The 22,254-nt window shown below is 49.9% G+C and overlaps 1 protein-coding gene across 4 annotated transcripts in view; it reads left to right on the forward strand.

The window, feature by feature from the left end:
* The window catches only part of LOC144946475 (glutamate receptor ionotropic, delta-2-like), a 254,330-nt gene that overhangs the window by 227,945 nt on the left and 4,131 nt on the right, over positions 1-22,254 (forward strand). For all 4 annotated transcript variants that reach the window (XM_078875379.1, XM_078875376.1, XM_078875378.1 and 1 more), the window contains exons 11-15: positions 2,003-2,453; positions 2,908-3,046; positions 4,401-4,599; positions 16,162-16,325; positions 21,826-22,063. In XM_078875379.1, the coding sequence (XP_078731505.1) occupies positions 2,003-2,453; positions 2,908-3,046; positions 4,401-4,599; positions 16,162-16,325; positions 21,826-22,063 (1,191 nt within the window). The remainder of the gene's footprint in view (positions 1-2,002; positions 2,454-2,907; positions 3,047-4,400; positions 4,600-16,161; positions 16,326-21,825; positions 22,064-22,254) is intronic.

The following is a 22,254-nucleotide window of genomic DNA, read 5'->3' on the forward strand; positions in this document are numbered from 1 at the left end:
CTTTGTCTCCCCGGTGGCGCTGTTTACGCACCGCGCAAGGTACTCGCACACACATGCACAGTCTCACCCGCACGTACGTAAAAAAGAGAAAGACAAAGATCCCCCATATAGCCTGAAGAGGCTGTTGGGGCAAGTGCTATTAGTGAGCACCTATGAAGGCCGACACGGCACACGAGGGGGTGGGTGGCCAGCACCACGCCCGGCCGCCTTTGTCTCCCTAGTGGCGATGTTTACACACCGCACCAGGTCCTCATTTGGGGCTGAGTCGAAGGCCAGGACTGGTTCAGATAATCGTCACCGGTGTTAGCCATGAGTGGGAATCGAATTTGGGTCATAGCGCAGCGTGCTAACCGCTACACACACGTATGCACGCACACATACACTCGCTTACTGACACACAGTCTCGTACACAGCCACACGCGCACGCTTGCTTACCGGCTCACTCAGACGCGCACAGTCTCACTCACACACTCGTACAATGACCTTTACAGCGCTTATAACCCTGGCTCGTGAACTGCAACTGTCATCTCGCTCAGTGCTCTCGGTGCGGTGCGGAGAGGAAATGAATAGTGGGCAGCCACACACAATCGTTGGGCAGTCGTGAGCGCCACGATAACAAAACGAGAGCCTCTAGCATGGATCCTGGGATCAAAATGATCACCACCTATAAAGCCGCATGCAACAAATGTGACGCACACACACACACCACACTCTCTGCTGGCAGTGCCTGTTAATGTTGAAGTGAAAGAGAGGAGAAATAAAAACCAAATTTCACTTTAATAAATCCCGTGTGAAAAACAAGATGGCGGATGGTCATGTAATTCGTGAATGTGAGCATCTGCTCATTCGTCAGGCCCACACAACAGTTCTGTTAATGCGCGGGGTGTGTCCAAGCACAAACCGGAACACACGTTTTGGTATGAATTAGGCGCTCAACTGTAAACTAAGCTATATTTTTGGTTCTTTCAATAAAGTCCCGTAGAAGGGAAATAATAAAATAATAAAAATATTAAACAATCTTTTTTATTTTATTATTTCCCTTCTACGTGACTTTACCGAAATAACCAAAAATATGAATCCCTGCAGTCACGAAATCTTTAAATAAAAATGTAAACTAAGCTATTTTTTATTTTCTAGGTAAGGCCCACTGAGCTCTATAGCTCTTTTTCATAAGCGACCTGGCCACAAATGATAGCTCAACGAAGTGGCTTATCACGTGGAAATTTATAGCACCCAAATACTCTAAACGCGTGATGTTGATTCTAAATGTGGAGTTAGAAACCGTAGGACCCAGAGAAAAATCCACGCGACCACGGAGAGAGACGTGCAAACTCCAAATATACAGCAGGCGTCGGAGTCGGGATCTAACCCACAACCTCCTGTATGCCAGGCGAGGCAGTTAAATCATGTAACCCCGTGAATATCCACGATTTGGAATCGCGATGCGAGCCAAAGATACATTTTGGATCTGGTCTTTACACATACATGTTTTTAAATGTCTTAGTTGATTAGGCATATTGGCTCTCCAGACCAATATTTAACCACTCAAACCTTTACTCTTTGGTTCATTCGGTAAAGTCACGTAGTTAGAAATAAATTAAAATAAAACAAATCACGACGTTTCGATTGCAACACAATCAATCATCATCAGGTGGGAAAACCACAGCACTAAAACCTAAATGCTCACAACAAACGTGGACAATGCAATACATAAGACAACAAAATACTTTTCTTGTTTTATTGCAACTTCATTTATTTACCGATCACGTCCGCCGTCAGGTGGGCAGGTCAGGTGGGCAATGGGTCATTAAATCGCGACGAGCAATCAGCGGGGGCTCGCGATCGAACCGCACGTGCTGGCCCAAGCCAACTTAGCACGGTTGGCTACGTATGGTGCGAAAGAAGTTCAACACACATACATGCTTTCCTTAGCACCCTCCAATTTGCACCGCGTCCCCTTTCCTAAGCGTAATCCTGAGCGTGCGCCGCTCTGTCTCGGCAGCGCGCGGACGTGGGCATCGGCGCCGTCACCATCACGCCGGAGCGCGAGAGCGTCGTGGACTTCACCAAGCGCTTCATGGACCGCGGCGTGGCCATCATGCTCCGCGAGCAGCACCACCACCAGCGGCACGCCGACCTCTTCTCGTGCCTCGCCCCCTTCGCGCCCACCGTGTGGGCCGGCCTGGCCGCCTGCGTTCCCATCGTCGCCCTGGTCGTGCACAGGCTCAACACGATCGGCGCGCGACGGGGAGGCCCCGGGGGCACGGCCGTTGCCGGCGTGCCGGGCGCCGGCCCCGCGTGCCAGCGAGAGGGCGGCGGCGGCGTCGTCGGCGGCGCCGTCGGCGGCGGCGGAATTCAGGGACGACCGGCAGGGGGCACCATGGCAGCGGACGCCAGAGGGAGGACGTGGCCCGGCTCGCTGTGGCTCGTGTACGGCTCGTTGATGCAGCAGGGTGAGCATTTCCACGGCGTAGGTTCTCGCGGCTGCTGCCCTGAAGTTCTTCGGTTTGTTTTTTTGTTTGGCCGTACCGCGTTGCGTTCGGCACGGTGGCCCAACGTGGGAGCGCGCGAAAAAAGATATCGCCGCTCACCCTACACTCGCGCTTTCGCCGCGCTTGCGTTTCGACAAATTTAGAAGGGTCGTCACAGGTTGCCTCGTTGATGTGCTTAACCAACCTCGGGTGGCTTCTGCTTTCCCTGTGCCCCCTTTTCTCCCTGTGGAGCTGCCCCCGGTTTCTCCACGCCTGATCACCCACGGGTTCCTTCTCTATCCCAGTTTAACCCTCCCCTGGGTGGCCTGTGTCTTTCCCTCACGCAATTCCTTTCCCGTCATTGTTTGCCCCCCCCCCACTGCAATCCCCCCTCCCCTACCCCCCGCCCCTCCCCCCCCCTCCGCGCTGCGCCCAGGAGGGGAGCTGGTGCTGATGTCGGTGTCGGCGCGGGTCATGGTGGCCGTGTGGTGGTTCTTCACGCTCATCGTCGTCTCGTCCTACACGGCCAGCCTGGCCGCCTACCTCACCCTGTCGCGCCTCACCAGCCCCATCAGGTGCGTATCCCCAGCCGGACGCTCCGGCCGGCACCCTCCTCCGCCCAGCTTTGCCACCACCGACTCTCTGTGATGCTGACTGACCCTGTGCGCACAGTCATGTTTCCCGTTCTTCACCTGTTCACTGCAGGCGGACGGAGATCCCCTCGTGTGTCCGAGTGTTCACCTGCAGGAGCTCACGAGACAGACAGAGACCCCCTCGTGTTTCCGAGTGCTCACCTGCAGGAGCTCACGTGACAGACAGAGACCCCCTCGTGTGTCCGAGTGTTCACCTGCAGGAGCTCACGAGACAGACAGAGACCTCCTCGTGTGTCCGAGTGTTCACCTGCAGGAGTTCACGTGACAGACGGAGACCCCCTCGTGTGTCTGAGTGTTCACCTGCAGGAGCTCACGTGACAAACGGAGACCCCCTCGTGTTTCCGAGTGTTCACCTGCAGGAGCTCACGTGACAGACGGAGACCCCCTCGTGTGTCCGAGTGTTCACCAGCACCCCCCCCTCCCCCCTCCCCCCCTGTGCGTCCCCGCGCCCCCGAGTTCGCTGCAGGAGCTCGCAAGGCAGACGGAGACCCCCTCGTGTTTCCGAGTGTTCACCTACAGGAGCTCACGCGACAGACAGAGACCCCCTCGTGTTTCCGAGTGTTCACCTGCAGGAGCTCACGAGACAGACAGAGACCTCCTCGTGTGTCCGAGTGTTCACCTGCAGGAGCTCACGTGACAGACAGAGACCTCCTCGTGTGTCCGAGTGTTCACATGCAGGAGCTCACGTGACAGACAGAGACCCCCTCGTGTGTCCGCGTGTTCACCTGCAGGAGCTCACGAGATAGAGACCCCCTCGTGTTTCCGAGTGTTCACCTGCAGGAGCTCACCAGACAGACGGAGACCCCCTCGTGTGTCCGAGTGTTCACCTGCAGGAGCTCACGTGACAGACGGAGACCCCCTCGTGTTTCCGAATGTTCACCTGCAGGAGCTCACGTGACAGACGGAGACCCCCTCGTGTTTCCGAGTGTTCACCTGCAGGAGCTCACGTGACAGACGGAGACCCCCTCGTGTTTCCGAGTGTTCACCTGCAGGAGCTCACGTGACAGACGGAGACCCCCTCGTGTTTCTGAGTGTTCACCTGCAGGAGCTCACGTGACAGACAGAGATCCCCTCGTGTGTCCGAGTGTTCACCTTCACCCCCCCCCCCCCCGTGCGTCCCCGCGCCCCCCAGTTCGCTGCAGGAGCTCGCGAGGCAGACGAAGACCCCCTCGTGTTTCCGAGTGTTCACCTACAGGAGCTCACGTGACAGACAGAGATCCCCCGAGTGTTCACCTGCACCCCCCCCCCACACCCCGTGCGTCCCCGCGCCCCCCAGTTCGCTGCAGGAGCTCGCGAGGCAGACGGAGATGTCGTACGGCACGGTGCTGCACTCGAGCCTCTACGAGCAGCTGCGAGCGCGCGCCGCCAACCCCGTGGGGCCCGAGCACGGCACCTACGCCAAGCTGTGGGAGGCCGTGAGCCGCAACAACGGCTCCGACAACTGCGTGCACGACCTGGACGAGGCCGTCCACCGGGTAGCGACCGCACGGCGGCCCGGGGTCACGCGCGGGGTCACGCGCGGTCACGCGGGGTCACGCGGGGTCACGCTGGGTCACACAGGGTCACACGCGGGGTTATGCAGGGTCATGCGGGGTCACGCTGGGGTCATGCGGGGTTACAGCAGGGTCACGTGGGGTCAGGTTGGGCCATGCGGGGTCACGAGGAGTCATATGCGGGGTTAAATAGGGTCAGGTTAAATAGGGTCACGCGGGGTCACGCCGGGGCCATGCCGGGGTCACACGGGGTTACACGGCGCAGCGCCGTCCACTCTGTAGCTGCCAATTGATGCCCGCACCGTGTGGCTCTTTGAGCTGTGTGTGTGTGCATCCTGTGGCTCTGCAGACCTGTCTGTAAGCTCGTATACTCTTCCTCTACATAACTCAGGAGTCCGTTACAACATGGCCCTACGGACTTCATATACATGTTTTTATCATTATACATATACTGTGGCTCTATATAGCTCCCAAATTTGCCATATACAATGTTGTTTTAGAGACGTCATATACTCGACATGTAGCATTACAGACACGCAAATACTGTGTATCTCTATAGATAAAAGCAGTGGGCCTTGTATAGGATTCATGCAATAGTGGTTCTGTCGACATATATAAATATACTTTGGCTCTATAGACCTCATTTCTTTATTTGCAATGTGAATTAACACCTCGTGTGCCATATACTCATTAGGTGTCACAATCACTTATGATCCAATGATCAACTTCATGACCCACTAAGCACTAGCACACGAGCTGATGTCATCACTCTGTAAGCCTCATAAAGGGAGTGTAAGTTTATGCTACCCTTGATGCTGGCTTTATGAGTTTTGGGAATTAACATTAAACCCCGAGACTTGTAAATTTGCCTTAATCTGACTCTGCGCTTCGGCGATTCCACTAAATTTTAAGAATTCTAAGCCCCCTTTCAATCTGTGAGCCTTAGGCAAGAATATGTTGAGCCCCTGAGAGACCTAGAGTGTCTTAGTCTGACTCTGTGAGCCTCAGCGGAACACATTTAGAACTTTAAAGGTGCCTTAGTCTGGCACTCAAGTGTACTGTTCCACTATTTGGTGCCTATACGTGTCTGTATATCTATATATATAAAAGGGAAATTTGTGAATGTGTGTGTCTGTTCGAAATGTTTAGCGTACTTCCCAACATGCAACAAACTTATGCAATAATGGATATAATATTTTGCACGGCAAGTGAGCGGATGACGTCACATCTGTGATGTCACCCGCATGCGGCAGCGTCACTCAGTGTGCCTGCTGACGTCACGCACCCCTCCTCCACCCTCCGCGTAGGCCGTGTGTTAATACAAGACAAGAATCCAAGTCTCGGGCAAAGCCGGGTAGTAAAGCTAGTAACACATATAGCACCACAACGTGCACCTGGCCTGGCACAGGCGCTACGGTGACGTCGCCGTCACTTGGTGGCGAATGGCGGTTATTGGTGTTGGTTATACCACATGCCGTGTTGAGTGACTGTCCAGGTCCTCACGTGTGTGAGTGGATATACTATTAATCTGAAACGATAATGTGATATACCACGAGTATAATCATAATATCTGCTGGACAACAGCAGCGACGCACTCAAAGAGATATTTCGATGGACTCTAGCTCCATAGACCTCATACATACACAGTTTTATTTGGCTTATGAGCCTCATATCTTCCGTTGACTCCATGTGTATCTCCTATGCAACTGTCTGTACCCATGCTTACATCGCGTGTGCAGTCACGTACATTGCAACACACATTCGTTGCGTTCATGCATCCAGGTCTGTCCACGTGAGCGACTCGGAAAAGATTTCCTCATCCGGCACACCGCATCCATTCTTCCTCTCACCGTAGCTGTGGCTACTTTTAGTCACGCGGATACCCCAATCAACCAGCCACCTCTGAATATATTCAGTAATGTATCAGCTGTAACAACATGCGACTACGTCACGCATTTATTATTTTCACTCTTGTTCACCCAGGAAAGCCTCACTGCATCTAATGACTTTTTCATGAGTGTTTGTTGGCAAGTTTCCGTAGTAGGGCCCAATGATTGCACTATATAATCGCAATTATACAGAGCAAGTATGCACCCTGATGACAGCACACAATGGCCTACTCTTATGAATGACGTCACGGAATATTTCGTGTCCACTCTGAAGCAGACGGCGTGTTTTTTTGCGGTTAAGGCAGCCGCAATAGTCACCAGGGTGGCCTCTGGATTGCAACCGTAAACCTCTGCGACAAGCAGTGAACGCGGTACACAGAGCCACGTGAAGTGCGCACCTCCGATTAGCATAGTTGGCTACGTACGGTGCGAAAGAAGTTCAACGTGCATGCATACTTCCTATTTACACTTTGATCAAATACAATTATTAGGAATAACAGCGATAACTAAGCACCATTATTGTTGTTCACGCTTACGGCGACTTTCCCCCCTCCTCTTTTCCGAACATAGATGGACTCGTCCATCTGACCAACTGCCAAATCGCTGTCCGTGGTGCTGACGTTAAGAAAAAACCGCCACTTTTTTCAAAATTTCTTGCTGTGGATTTCACACCCGATGATGATTGCTTGTGTTGCAGTCGAAACGTCGTGAGAATGTTATTGTTTTATATTTTTATTTTTTTTATTATTTCCCTTTTACGTGACTTTACCGAAAGAACCAAGAATACCATTATGTTTGTCGTGTATATGTGGTTTATCCGCGTGTGTATATCATTTGTGTTAATATGTTTTGCTCTTAGTTTGCACATTCCCATCCTGTAAATGTCACCGCTTTAACTGCCACCGCTGCTGACGGTTCGGGACCGTGGCGGTCCCTGTAAACTAGTTGCTTAGCTCAATGGAGCCTTCCCGGCTGGAAATAATAATAAAAATAAAGTCTTGAGGACGAATAATTAAAATTCACAAACCATCTAAATACAGTGACATATCAAAAATAAAACGCGCGAGACAGCATGCGCCGGATAAAATGGTCAAGGCAAACTTACAGCCAAATGAAATGCAACAAAGTGAGAAGAGAGCAAACATTAATATACACACGAGCTCAGCAGGTTGTGGCCGTGTCACACGCCAGGAGCGTTATAACCACACCGTAGCAGCTCCACACTAACCCGCGATCACACCGACCCGCGATCACACTGAATATAATGAGATTATTGTTGGAATATAATACATTTTTGACGTACACAGTACATGCTCTCGGGGGGTTTTTTTGTCGCGTTTAATAATGATTAAAAATCGATTTTAATCGATTTTAATCGATTATTTGAGATAACGGACCAAAAGAAAACCGTGCCAACAGGACGGGATTATTGAGCAAATAATACGATCGAGATGGTTAAAATGAGGCAGGTCAAATTACCGATCCTTGAATTGAACCACGACTTTCAACCGTAACAATTTGGGGGTGGGGTGGGGGCGGAGGAGGAGGAAGGAATACAACGTTAATCGTAACGAGCATTAAAAGAAATGCATTCAGAAAACACTTCTTGATGAATGGCTGCATACACATACGTGCATTGTAATGCCAAAACGTGTAAGCAGTGCTGGTCAATGAAGATGATGCGTTGCGTATACATTACAGTGAATGCATGGGGTCTGTCTGTTGATGGTGGTGTGCATGTGCGCAATTCATTGCATCTAATTTGTATGGAATCCACGTGGGTGCCCTAAGACTTAAACATCACATCACACGCAAGCCCGCATAATGAACCTATTGTAAATCCAAGTGCAGCATTAAAGCTCGCCCTTTAACGCTTGGTTGATATGTGCTCGCTGTCTCTTTAGCTATTCTGTGCAAAAATGGCCAGCTCTGATCCTTGCGTTACAGCAAGCAGTAAAAAATAATATTTATCCATGACCCTTGTCAATTCACTGCTGGATGAAGGACATCTACTCGCATACCCTATGTCATGAGGTTCGTCTGACCATACTTCACCATGCTGGTCTGTCCGGGTTGGTCAAGGTGATGCGGGCCAGGAGCGGTTCAGATATCGCTCGCCAAACGATGTTAGCCCATGGCCTGGAATCGAACTGGGTTCAGAGCACATTGCATCCACCCCTCCATCACCTCCCGCCCGTTATACGTGTACACCGTACACGTATACCCTCGAACAGAACCTTTAGTTAAACTGCCAAAAATTAATGGGGAAACAATGAACAGATTATTGTTTTGATTGTCAGCACACTTCCAAATCACCAAAAAAATACATTATTCTTAGCAAACAAACGTACATGGCTAGATATGCAATCCGGTCGTGCCCTGGCCACCAATGACCACATCGCCACTGTTTCAGATGCGTGCTTCTGCGGCCCTCTTGAACGCTCTTCCTTCTGAAATTAGGAAGCCGCTGGAGCTATGCACTTTTAAATAATCGAGATTTTAAACCGAATTTCTCTAAAACTGCTTTTTGTGTTTAGTTTGTTGATCTTCCCCGAAACCTCCGATGAGCACGGATGGCAACATACAGTGCAAAAGAAGTTCAACATCATACATAGATTTCATGACTGCACAAAAAAGACGTTTGATTGGGATTGATAACTTTTGCTTTGATTGAAGTGCGATGAGCAATATTCGGTGCATATGACAACAAGCGCACCTATGGTGATGTGAGACAGTACCACGTCCCTTGGTGTAACCCCCGTGTTGATATTCTTGGTTCTTTCGGTAATAAAATATATTTTTATTATTTTATTATTTCCCTTCTACGTGACTTTACCGAAAGAACCAAGAATATGAATCCCTGCAGTCACGAAAGCTTTAAACCCAGTGTTGATGTGTATACACCACACCAGGTCACCATTTTAGACCGAATCGACCTAGGCAGGGCCCATGCACGGTTCTGTTATTCGTCACCGTAGCTGTTAATTGGGCTCAGGTCACCGGGTTGCTAGCGCAGTGCGCTAACGAGGCATTAGGTGTGGCGCTGTTCGAACACTCTGCTTGCCCTCATCACCATTGCGGATTTTAAAGGTTAACAAAGTGCGCTGTTCGCAGCGCGTCACTTCTCTCCCTGGACACTTCACCTATCTCTCCTCCGCTTGCTTAACCCGAGTTGGATTCCAGCCTCCCTCACACAGTTCGAGGGGTCTTCCCGGGGTCACCTCACAACTTAACTTAGTGCCCAGAGTGCTAGCAGATGGCTGGCGATGGGATTGAAGAAGGAAATAGGTTAGAGTCTTGTCAGGGAGTGACGAATATTCTCGAGATGATAATAACAATCACTATTTGTATATCGCCTCGCACACAAAAACAACTATCCCAAAGCGCTTTGCAAAAAACAGAGTAACCACATGATAGCCTGGGTGGATTCCTGCCTGTCTGGATGCCACGCTCCCAAGTGCGCGGTGGCGATGTGACTGCGTGTTTCTGCGCGGTGATGTCGTCGAAATGTGATTCGTGGGAAACCATTACGCAAACGGTTTGCGTAAAAACTGTAACACAGCTGATTCTTGATTTGAATTGTGGAGCCAGTCTCACGATCATCTATAGCATTGCCAAAGGGGTGACTTGTGAATGGCTGTTGTTTGTGTTAGCATCACATTGTCTGTGCATTAGGGGTGATGCATTCATTATCGCTGACTTTGGAGCTATAATTTTGTTGGAGTTTTTTTTTTCTATTCGTACAAATTGTACGTAATGGGTTCATGCCACCACTGCAGCCAGCAGAGGTGCTACAATTCATGTTAATGATCAAACAAAAACACTGTCGATTCTTCAGTCTAATCACGACTAAGAATAATAATCATTAAAATTATGGCTCTGTATAATCGCAATTGAGTAATTAGGATTATACAGAGGGAGTATGGACCCTGACAGCGGGATCTTTAGTGTCCACTCTGAAGTCACGGAATCTTCAGTGACCACTCTCAAGCAGACGGCGCGTATGTTTTGCGGTTAATACAGCCGCAGCAGTAACCAGGGTGGCCGCTGAATTCCAACAGTAAGCCTCTGCAGAAAACGGCGAACGCGATGCACAGAGCCATGTCGACAGCTCGGAGGGTAATTGTCACAACAATTCGTCCAATCACCCAGTGGAGGAATTGTGTTACGCCTGCTGGGAACCTGGCAATTAACCGTGTCATTTTGTATTAATATTCTTAGGTTTTTTCGGTAAAGTCACGTAGGTAAAACATTAAAAAAGTAAAATAAAATAAAAATCACGACGTTTCGGAGGCAACACAAGCTTCCGTCTTCAGGTGGAACCGTCACAGCCACGACAGCTGTATCAAGTAAATGAGAGATTGCAGGAGCTACCACTCCGTTTATATAATGGTTGGAGAAGGTGGTGGGGCAAGGGCCGCATACTTTTTATTAATATGGTAAGGTGAGGCTTAAGAGGGTGAGCCTTTGTTATGGAGAGGTACGGTTTGTGAATCAACCTGTGACAGGGAGACAACCACTAAACATGGTAAACCAGTAATAGTTGTCTGTCAAATAAGATTGGCAAATAAGTGTAGTTGTGTCATTTTGCTTTTTCACTTCTGCGACTGGCTCGCTTGGGGTGGTGTAAAATGCGGATAGCCTCATTTCTTTACACGAGTCAGCGTAGGTGTAAAATCCGAAACTATAAACTATAACTCTTTTTCAGCTCAATGAAGTGGCTTATCATGTGGAAATGTATAGCAGCCAAAAAACTCTAAACGCATGATGTTGATTCTAATTGTGGAGGAAAAAACTGGAGAAGCCGGGGAAAAATCACGCGACCACGGGAGAGAGACACAAGCTCCAAATATACAGCAGGCGTCAGGGTCGGAATCGAACCCATGGCCTAGGCGATGTAGTTAACATCTCGCCACCAAATTGTTGGACCAATTCAGCTGTGAGAGAAGCACAGTATGACGAGTCACACCAGCAGTGCCGTCAGTACCCATGTATCGGACAGCAAGGCCGACCCACGTTTGTACTTTATCAAACACTGCCGCGCAGCTAAATGAGGATTTCCAACGGTGCCCTAATTTGCGATGTCGATTTGCGTCTGCCCTCAATTGTGCCACCATCACCCAACGCCAGATCGTTAATGGCGTAAACCCATTTTAGTAGCGTATGTTTAATTGGTCAAAGCATGTTGATCAATCCCAGGTCTGCCTTTGCAAATAGTCGCGGTGGACTGTTGTCTGGGCAGCGATTACGGTGATGGACATTAAAGCACACAGTTCCAAGCGAAATGTTCACCATTTCACATTATTGCATCTAATTTGCATGGACACTGGCCACTCATTGTCCCCCACAAAGTGGCAACGTCCTCCACATTTTCCTCTGGAGAGGGTCGCTTTACTGTATTTACAGTAGCCACTGCGCTAATGACTCACCCTGTTGGGCACCTTGTCATTGCACGTGTGCGTGCGTGCGTGTGCGCCTGCCCTTCACTGTTTGCGAGCAGACGTGATGAGCTGCTGCCCTATTAACGTGAGCAATGAGAGTCGGCTTGGCACGGCCAGGGGAGGGCGTGAAAGGTGGCGGTGGTGGGGCCGGTGGTAGTGGTGGTCGGGGGGGGGGATGGGGCGCGAGGTCGCGCTGGGCATTATTTACGTTGCCACTGCCAGATCTCCCGTTGCCAGATGACCCGACGGAATTGCGCGCCGGCAGTGAGCGGAGGCAGGGGGCTTTGAGTCTGCGCCGGGGGTGAGCGGTGTGGAGTTGGAGGCGTTTGGTTCGGGGGTGGTGGTGGGGTGGTGGTGGGTGCGGCAGGGGGGGGGGGGTGCGCGCAAAAGAGAGGAAAATTGTTTTTAGATGAATGTTGTTTTATCCGGGATGAAAAATGACACGACACCTTATTGCTTTTTTTCGAGTGAGTTGCGGCCGCTTGTTTCGAGCGTCGTGAGCCGTGACTTCGGCAGTGGCCGCGATCGTGCAGTGCCCCCTACCGCAAAACCCTCCGTACGCCCCCGTGGCGGCGTGGATGCAGCAGTTGGAATAAGTGTTGCCGCTCGCTTAATCCGTGTTGTGTTGGCGCTCGGTTGTTTAATTGCACGTAAGGATGAAATATTGATTTGACATTTATATGATGATGCTGCTGTGGTGTCGTGGGGAGCAGCACACCGGATTTGCAATCCGGTCGCCCTCACAGAGTCGTTTGGCTATAGCCATCGAACAAAGATGGTCACAGTATCGCGCGCTTTCAGATGCCCTTCTGCGGCCATCTGGAACGCTCTTCCGATATCAGGAAGCCACTGGAGCTATGCACTTATAAGTGATCTAGATTGAAAACAAATTTTTTTGGAACCGCTTTTTGTGTTTAGTTTGTTGTCCTTTCCCCGCACCACCGATTAGCACGGTTGGCTAAGTACTGTGCGAAAGAAGTTCAGCATACGTACGGGTCGCCGATTCACTTCAGCCTCCAGGCCCGGCAGTCGAAACAACGGTGCAGGTTTCTTAAATGCCCTCCCCGCCTCTGTCCACCCCGGCGGTGTAAATGTGGCGTACAGCACTTACACCTCTTTTAAGATGTCTCTGCAGCAGGGAAGAGGAGGCCAAAATAACCTGAAGTGGATCTCCCTCTAGTGCTTGTATCTTGAACTTCTTTCGCACAGTACTTAGCCAACCGTGCTAATAAGAGGTGCGGGGGGGAAGGACAACAAACAGAACACAAAAATCATCTTTGTAGAAATGAGCTTTCAATGTTGATTTAAAAGTGCATAGCTCCAGTGGCTTCCTAATATTCAAAGGAAGAGCGTTCCAGACGGCCGCAGTGGCGTGAGCGAGCGAATACGGGGAAGTGCGTGTGCGATGGTGACTTGGGGAGGCGAATGCAAATGTTATTAACGGTCAATTTCTCGCGTCGCGCCGTTTTTCCCGCTGACCTTTTCGTCTCGGCGAGGTGGCCGAGTGGCAATTTAATGTTCCCAAATCACCGTTGCCGATCGCACGCCGCCATGTGTCCGCCACCGTACCTGCCTCGTCCCGTCCGCTTAAGAATTCAGCGACACGCGCTCGCAAAGAGTGCACTGGCGATACGCCCCTACTCGCGTTCCTTCAATCTCCCACTGAAGCGTTCGTTCAATGTTTAATGCTCAAATATTGAAAGCCAGCCTCTAAATGTTCAGTGCTCGACTTGTTTATCCCCCCCGCCACTGCCGTTGGCACCCGCCCCTTGAAATAAACGGAGTGTCGAGCAAGTAAGTTATTGTATGATCATTAGGGATAAAAAAAAAGAAGTACGAATGCTCTGCGCCTGTCGGGCAAATAAACACGCACTCTAAACGCAGACCCTTGCGTTAGCTTCGCGTTAACGTCAGCGCAAAATAAAATGTTGTTTAGTGAGCTTAAAGCCCACTTGTGTAAGGTGGGTTATCTGAAGGGAAAAAAATAATGGGGGAATTAACGGTCGGCGTTGCTTAATTGCGCTACTGCGCAAATGATGTTTTGTTCTGCACGAGCCTTCCTTCATTGCATTTCTCTTCGCTCGTCTCTTCCTGCGAGACCCATTACTATTTTGGGCGCCAATGAAGTCGAGGTGAATCTCGCGGAACTCATCAAACGACTGTTTGGAGCCGGCGATGAGAGTCAACTTAGCAAATCTGCTTGTTAGCTGGTCGGCTTGTTCTTCATATACCGCCTCAATCAAGAAATAATATAGCAGCAAGCCTCATCAAAACACAGCTCCCCCATATCTTGTCCTTATTTATTATTATTTTTACTTCATCTTGATTAATTTTGGCTGCTGGCAGGAGTCCCTGTGCAGAGTAATGGAGTCGGCGGTGCTTGCTGTGGATGTTAATGGTATTTTGAGGGGGTGGCATCTGCCGCCAAAATTCCGGCTCCTGTATCTTTCGACTGTTAAGGCCCATCGTCTGCCACGCAGTGCTTCTTCATTCTACGTTGTTTGTTTCTGCAAGGGCGACCAGTGTTAGCTTTGGGGGCACTGCGGTGGCGAGATGCAGGAGGTCATGGGTTCGATCCCGACCCTGACAACATCTGTATATTTGGACTTTACATGCCTATCTCCCTGTGGTCGTGTGATTTTTCTCCGGGTCCTCCGGATTTTTCCCCTCCACATTTAGAATCGTGCGTTTGGAGTATTTTTGCTGCTCTAAGTTTCCACGTGAGAAGCCGCTTTGTTTAAGCTATCATTTGTGATTGCCAGGTCGCTTCTGGATAAGAGCTACGTAGCTCAGTGGGGTCTTACCTGGTAAAATGTAAAATATTATAAGCATATCACGCAACAAGCTTTTTGAACGGGTGACAGGTTATTCGGACGAAAGCCTTTATTTTACAGGTAGGAACAATATGTTCCACACTGCCCACCAGTGATTTTTTGTCTGTCTGACTGTCTGTCGTGCATATATATAATACAACCAGCTCTTTGATTGGTGGAGACCTACTGCCGGGTACGGAGAGGGGAGGGGCCTAAGGAAGGGGGGAGTCAGGAGAGGGGCCTGAGGGGGTGGGGGGGGGTCAGGGGAGGGGCCTAAGGGTATGGGGGGTGGTCAGGGGAGGGGCCTAAGGATATGGGGGGTGGTCAGGGGAGGGGCCTAAGGATATGGGGGGTGGTCAGGGGAGGGGCCTAAGGATATGGGGGGTGGTCAGGGGAGGGGCCTAAGGATATGGAGGGGTGGTCAGGGGAGGGGCCTAAGGGAGGGGGGTCAGGGGAGGAGCCTAAGGGAGGGGGGATAAGGGGAGGGACCTAAGCAAGGGGGAGGGGCCGATAGTTAAGGGGGCTGGCTACCTGGCTGGCTGCCTGGCTACCTCAAGTCAAGTCATCTTTTATACAGGTCGGAACAACAGGTTCCACACTGCCCACCAGGGATTATTTGTCTGTCTGTCGTGCATATTTGTCTGTCGTGCACGAATGCGCTGTCCAACCAAGTTCCTACCTGCCCACTCTGAAGGAACGTGTTACAAGGGAGACCTGGGGTAACGAAAATTAGTCCTTTGCGAGTGTTTGTTGATTGCCACGGAACTTTTTTTTTCTGTTCGTGGAACATACGCTCATCCCTTGATGCTTTACCGTCGCACAGTTAAGGGGCGCAATTTGCCCACACACTCGTGCTATGACATTGGCGTTTGTCGAATGGCGAACCGATACTTGCATTCCAATTCTGAGAGTTGCATTTTCGCCAAATGAAGTGAAAGAGCGAATTTTTACAGCGGTGGCTGGGCTCAGACGATCAACTCTGCTACACTTGAAAAAACACAGTTTATTCGCAGACGGCTGATGTCAATGGTTCACGTGACCTTGACATTGCCTCCGATGCTGTCTCACCACCATGGCCTTGGTTCCTTGAGTTAAAAGTAGACAAATGCGCATTTGTGTGCAACACTTGCGCATGTACTTCGGAATAACAAACCTCGTGTGTCACAGGTGAACAGCGGGTTAGCCGCGTGGGTAACTGCATGGTAACGACGCGTTCGCGTGGGACACGGCGGTGCTGGAGTTTGCCACGCTCTCAGTAACCGCGTGGTCACCGCATGCGTGCAGGTGAAGCGCGGGAACTACGCGTTCGTGTGGGACACGGCGATGCTGGAGTTTGCCGCGCTCTCAGTAAAACCGCGTGGGTAACCGCGTGGTAAACGCGTGGTAACCGCGTGCGTGCAGGTGAAGCGCGGGAACTACGCGTTCGTGTGGGACACGGCGGTGCTGGAGTTCGCCGCGCTGTCGGACGGCGACTGCTCGCTGAGCGTGCGGAACGTCGGCTACGACAAGGGCTACGGCATCGCCCTGCAGCACGGCAGCCCCTACCGGGACGCCTTCTCACAGCGGTGAGAGCCGCGACCACCACCACGCACCACACACACGTGCAAACACGTTCGCATGCACATTCACATAGACACACGCACACGTTCACATGGCAGGACCTGCCGGGGACGCCTTCTCCCGGCGGTGAGAGCCGCGATCATGCCGCACGCACACTTTGACAAAAAAAGACAAAGATCCCCGTATAAATTCTAGATTTGAAGTTTTCGTGACTGCAAGGATTCATACTCTTAGTTTTTTCGGTAAAGTCACGTAGATAAAAAAAAACTGAAATAAAAATTTATAAAAATTAAATAATAAAAATCACGACGTTTCGGAGGCAACACAAGTCTCCGTCATCAGGTGGGACCGTCACAGCCAGATTTTACCTACGTGACTTTACCGAAAAAACTAAGAGTATCCCCCGTATAGCCTTAACAGACTGTTGGGGCAAGTGCTGTTAGCGAGCACCTATAAAGGCCAGCACAGCACACGAGGGGGTGGGTGGCCAAGACCACGCCCGACCGCCTTTGTCTCCCCAGTGGCGATGTTTACACACCGCACCAGGTACTCATTTGAGGCTGAGTCGACCTAGGGGAGGCCCAGGACCGGTTCAGATAATCGTCACTGGTGTTGGCCGTGAGCGGGAATCGAACCCGGCGCAGCGTGCTAACCGCTACACTACCGCTCCCCATTCAATAACATACACACACACGCACACACACACGCACACACACACACACACACGCGCACATAACGCCATAACATATGCATGCCTCAGTAGTGCACACAATCAAAAACACATCTGCCATGGGACACTGGGCAGTGGAATTTGCATGCAAGGTCCTTAGTTACCTCGAGCCAATTTTGGAAGCTGAGCAGAGATGATGAACCTTGGTGTGTATTTGGATGGCAGACTGGCAACAAACACGAGGCTATGGTCACAAGGTGGCCAGATGTCAGTACTGCATTTGGTTATTGAATCTATTTGGGCAGAACCTTGTTCCCCACCCATCTGTGTGGTTGTGTCTTTCCTGGTCGTTTTTTTATTTCCTCCCACATGGAAATTACACATTGATGGAAGCATTACAACGCAGGACCCTGCTGAACAAATCTTGAAAGTCCACGTGCCTTTTCTGGGCGAATAAAGGATATTTTTGTTAAAGTTAGTGGCGACTTGGAAATAGAATATGATGGTGGTGTTGGTAGTGGTGCGATGTTAACTGCCTCGCCTGGTGTACAGGAGGTCGTGAGTTCGATCCTGACTCCGACGCCTGTTGTATATTTGGAGTTTTAGTGTTCACCCTGTGGTCACGTGGATTTTTATCCAGGTCCTCCGGTTTTTCCTTCGCCATTTAGAAACACGCGTTCCAGAGTATTTGGCTGCTATAAATTCCCACGTGATAAGCCACTTCGTTGAGCTATCACTTGTGGTCAGGTCGCTTCTGGAAAAAAAGCCATATAGCTAAGTGGGCACTACCTAGTAAAATAAAATAATAGTTTAGTGCTGGTGCTGGTGGTGATGCCGCTGGTTGCTGTAATGCTCAGTAAACTTGCAAAGGGCTTCTGCCAATTCTCACAGCACGAGTTCCCATTCGCCGCTGCACAGGGGACCACATGGGAGCGATTATCTCTGCTCCCGCATTGTGCCCACTCGCTGCCACCTTTCAGGGTTAATTACCCCCCCCCCTCCTCCCCGCCACCTCGTACAATGCTTGTTTGGCATACGATAGCAGCGAGAGGGAGGTGTTGGTAATAACCTAATAAGGACGATTACTTTTACTGCAAACACTAAATTGACCGGGCTGCTGCCACAATTGCCCATTTTGTAAAATAGCATTTGGGGTGGTTGTGCGTGTGCGTTTTCTTGTGTCTCCTACACACGCTTGCGCCGTGATTTTTTTCGCACGCACGGTGACACGGGTTTTTAGGAGTCGTTCAATCGGAAGGGCTCTGCGTTCAAAAGCAGAGACAGGAGAGGGGCCATTTTACGCGGCGCAATCACACAACCACCACTGGCCCCGTGCGCTGAAATAAAGAGAAATGCTGCCACTGCTTAATAGACTGCCACTCGTGGGTTTCATTACAACATTACACGGATGATTTGCCTAAGTCCAAAGGTCTTTGGCCAGTAATGAGTTTGAGAAAAATTTGAGTCACGTTTGGCAAAAGAGGGGGGGGGGGGTGTTAAGAAAGTTAATTCTATCATGGTTTAGGATTTCTTTTGGTAAGGGTTGGTGGGAGGGCTTAATGGTTACATGTAGCACAGAAATTTGATATTTTAATTACGGTAGAGATATGTTGTGTGAATGTGCCATGTGTGTTTGAATGTGCCATGTGTGTTTGAATGTGCCATGTGTGTTTGAATGTGCCATGTGTGTTTGAATGTGCCATGTGTGTTTGAATGTGCCATGTGTGTTTGAATGTGACATGTGTGTTTGAATGTGCCATGTGTGTTCGAATGTGCCATGTGTGTTTGAATGTGCCATGTGTGTTTGAATGTGCCATGTGTATTTGAATGTGCCATGTGTGTTTGAATGTGCCATGTGTGTTTGAATGAGCCATGTGTGTTTGAATGTGCCATGTGTGTTCGAATGTACCATTTGTGTTTGAATGTGCCATATGTGTATGAATGTGCCATGAGTGTTTGAATGAGCCATGTGTGTTTGAATGTGCCATGAGTGTTCGAATGTACCATTTGTGTTTGAATGTGTCATATGTGTATGAATGTGCCATGAGTGTTTGAATGTGCCATGTGTGTATGAATGTGCCATGAGTGTTTGAATGTGCCATGTGTGTATGAATGTGCCATGAGTGTAACGCAAATTGCTCATGAGCCAGTATGAGCCGCGTACTTTTTGCTGTTGTGTGCTCCGTAAAAGCGACAATATTTAATGAGCGTAGGCAGTTCGCGTTCAAATTTCGATTAAAATACGTTCCCTGCATTAGTTCTGTTCCTGAAAAAATAAATATTCTAAAATCGTAAACTGAGAGTTTGCCGGTTTTTTATTTCGAACAAACCTGACGTCTGTGGGTAAAACATGTTTCATGAAGCGCTCTCCCAGCGTTTCATTTTATTAATGACCTACCTCGTAAAAAAACTTTTCTTGATTGTTCAGTCCCAGCTGCACAACAAGTTTTGATATAAAACTAATTTATGGCCATCTTTACAATCGTTTAATGGGCTCACTGAAGCAATCATTAAAACATTTTTGGTATTTTTTGCTAGAATTATTCCCTTTAAATTGGCAAATTTGCCCCGCATAGAACAAACGCCTGGCAGCGCATGAAAGCACAATGGCACCTTGATATTAATTACATTTCCTTTTGATTTATAAAGTACGAAACATTAACGGTAAGTTCAAAGTTAGTTGATACTTTTCCCCCGCAGCCATGGTGATAATTATCCTAAATTATCCGCAAACTAAAACCTTCTTTAGGAGGAAGCGTAACCTTCAGCAATACTCGCTGTTCCAAGTAAAGATACAGGTGCAGCCCCGCAATGACCTGTTCACGCCGATGCTGGCTGCTATTTTGGCCTCCACATTGGCCAGACGTCTTGGAATAGTTCTGAGCACCCAACACTTTACCCCAATCAACTTCAGTATTACAGTGCTGTACCCATTAACACTGCTTGGTGAACAGTGGCAAGGCGATTTTAAGAAACTCTGGCCTAAGTGTCTGGACAAAGTATAGTGGTACCCCGGAGATCGAACTTAATTCGTTCCAGAAGGCCATTCGAACACCGATTTGTTCGAACACCGAATTAATTTTCCCCATGAGAATGAATGTAAATTACATTAATTGGTTCCAGACACAAGACATCTCCCATTATAAAGCATTTTTACACGAAGTTTATAGTAATTACATGCATAAAATCATACAAAAAAACAAGAAACACAATAAATAAATGGAGACATCGTGTATGGATAAACACCAAAAAACACTGAAATAAAGGAAATTAACGAAACAGTTAGGGAACGATGTTTTGCGGGTAACTGCACTGGGTGAGAACTACATGTTAACTGAGCCTCTCATACGGTAAAACCTTTGTCTAGGCAAGCGTCATGCACGCTGGGCCATATGCGTCTCATTCGTACAGGTTCTTTCAAGTTCGGTTTCCAGGGCAAAAAATGTTCGGAAATATCGTTCCAACACCGATTTGTTCGATCTCCGAGGTTCTACTGTAATCATTCTTCGGCAGAGTCACATCTTGAGGTGTGTTTAACACGTAGGCTTTCGCGACCAATATTATCCACACTCGAGTTTTTTGGGGGGGTTAGATCGCGTCAATAAGACCGAACAGGAGGATTTCTGCACAAATCTGGCTGTCGCCTGAGGATGCCGGTTGTAATTATTGGCGAAACGTCGTACTCCAATTGTAAATGTTGTGGGTTTACTCTCCCACACACCGATGTGCTGTACATAGTGGCGAATTGGCACGCTTTATTTACGTGACAAACCCGCACTAATTTGCTGTGTCGGGTGCTGGCGGGTTTAACGACAAATTAGTATTTAGGGGCCGTCCGTAAATGACGTCACGCACCTGGGGGGGGGGGGGGTCAGACATTTGTGACGATGTGTGACGAAGGGGGGGGGGTTTGAGAAATGTGACGTCACATCAAAATGCGCAACTTTAAATAAATATGGACAACACGTTCTACTTTATTAAATATACTTTTTAATAAATGTTTTTTCCTACAACATCAGAGTGCAGCGCCACATTACATACGCACGATAATGACAATAGTGATTTGAAGCATGTGTTATTTTTTTTTGGGGGTGAGGGGCAGAGCTTTGTGACGTCATATTTGAGGAGGGGTCTGACTTTCTGTGACGCCGTGTGACTAGGGATGGGGGGGGGGTCCAAAATCGTCCAAAATCGCGTGACGTCATTTATGGACGGCCCCTTACGCGATCTAACCCGAAAGCCTCTATTGTGGATCTCGAGGTTTGTTGCTGTATGCAGTGGTCACTAATCAAGCAGTGGTTATTGCGGCGTAATCTCTGCGAGTGTTAGGATGTAAGTGCTGACATGTTGCGTTGTGAAAAGTTACGGTATGGGCTGTGACGCGATGCATTCTGTGCCGTGGCGTGGGCGAGGGTGTGGTGTGCCGTGTAGATGGTGGCTGTCTGAGTGTTGTACTTTGTTGATGGTTGTTGTGGTTGTGAGTGTTGGGCTGTAGGTGTGAGTGTGTTATGCTGTAGGTGAGTATTGGGCTGTAGGTGAGTGTTTGGCTGTAGGTGTGAGTGTGGAGCTGTAGGTGTGACTGGTGATGGAGGTGTGAGTATGGTGCTGTGTTAGTGGTGCTGTAGGTGTGACTGGTAATGTAGGTGTGAGTGTGGTGCTGTAGGTGCGAGCTGGGCTGCATCAGTGCTTCTCTGCTTGCACCGTGCTCTGTGCCACGTGGCCGTTTTAACGCGAGGGACGGTGCTCCCCCCCCCTGCCACCCCCCTCTGCCCCCCTTGCCCTCCCTGCCCCCCCCCCCCCTCTGCCCCCCTTGCCCCCCCCCCTCTGCCCCCCAGGCTGCTGGAGCTGCAGGAGAGCGGCGAGCTGGAGGCGCTGCGCCAAAAGTGGTGGCCTCGGCGCGGGAAGTGCGACCCGTACGGGCCGGGCCTCCCCCAGCAGCGGCCCCCGGGCCTGGAGCTGAGCAGCCTGGCCGGGGCCTTCGCCGTGCTGGCCGCGGGCCTGCTGCTGGCCTGCCTGCTGGGCGCCTGCGAGGCGTGCTGGCACCGGCGCTCCGGGAACCTGTGCCCGCCCAACGTGAGTCGAACGACAACAACAACGGCAGCAGCAGCCGTTCGCCACTAAGTAAAACTAAACTTTTTAATTTTGTACCCAGGAAAGGCCCCACTGAGCTAGGTAACACTTTTTCAGAAGCCACCTGGCCACAAATGAACGCCCGACGGAGTGGATTATCACGTGGAAATTTATAGCGGTAGCCACATTCTCTA

Source organism: Lampetra fluviatilis, chromosome 41, assembly GCF_964198595.1.
Source record: "Lampetra fluviatilis chromosome 41, kcLamFluv1.1, whole genome shotgun sequence".
NCBI classification, from domain to species: Eukaryota; Metazoa; Chordata; class Hyperoartia; order Petromyzontiformes; family Petromyzontidae; genus Lampetra; species Lampetra fluviatilis.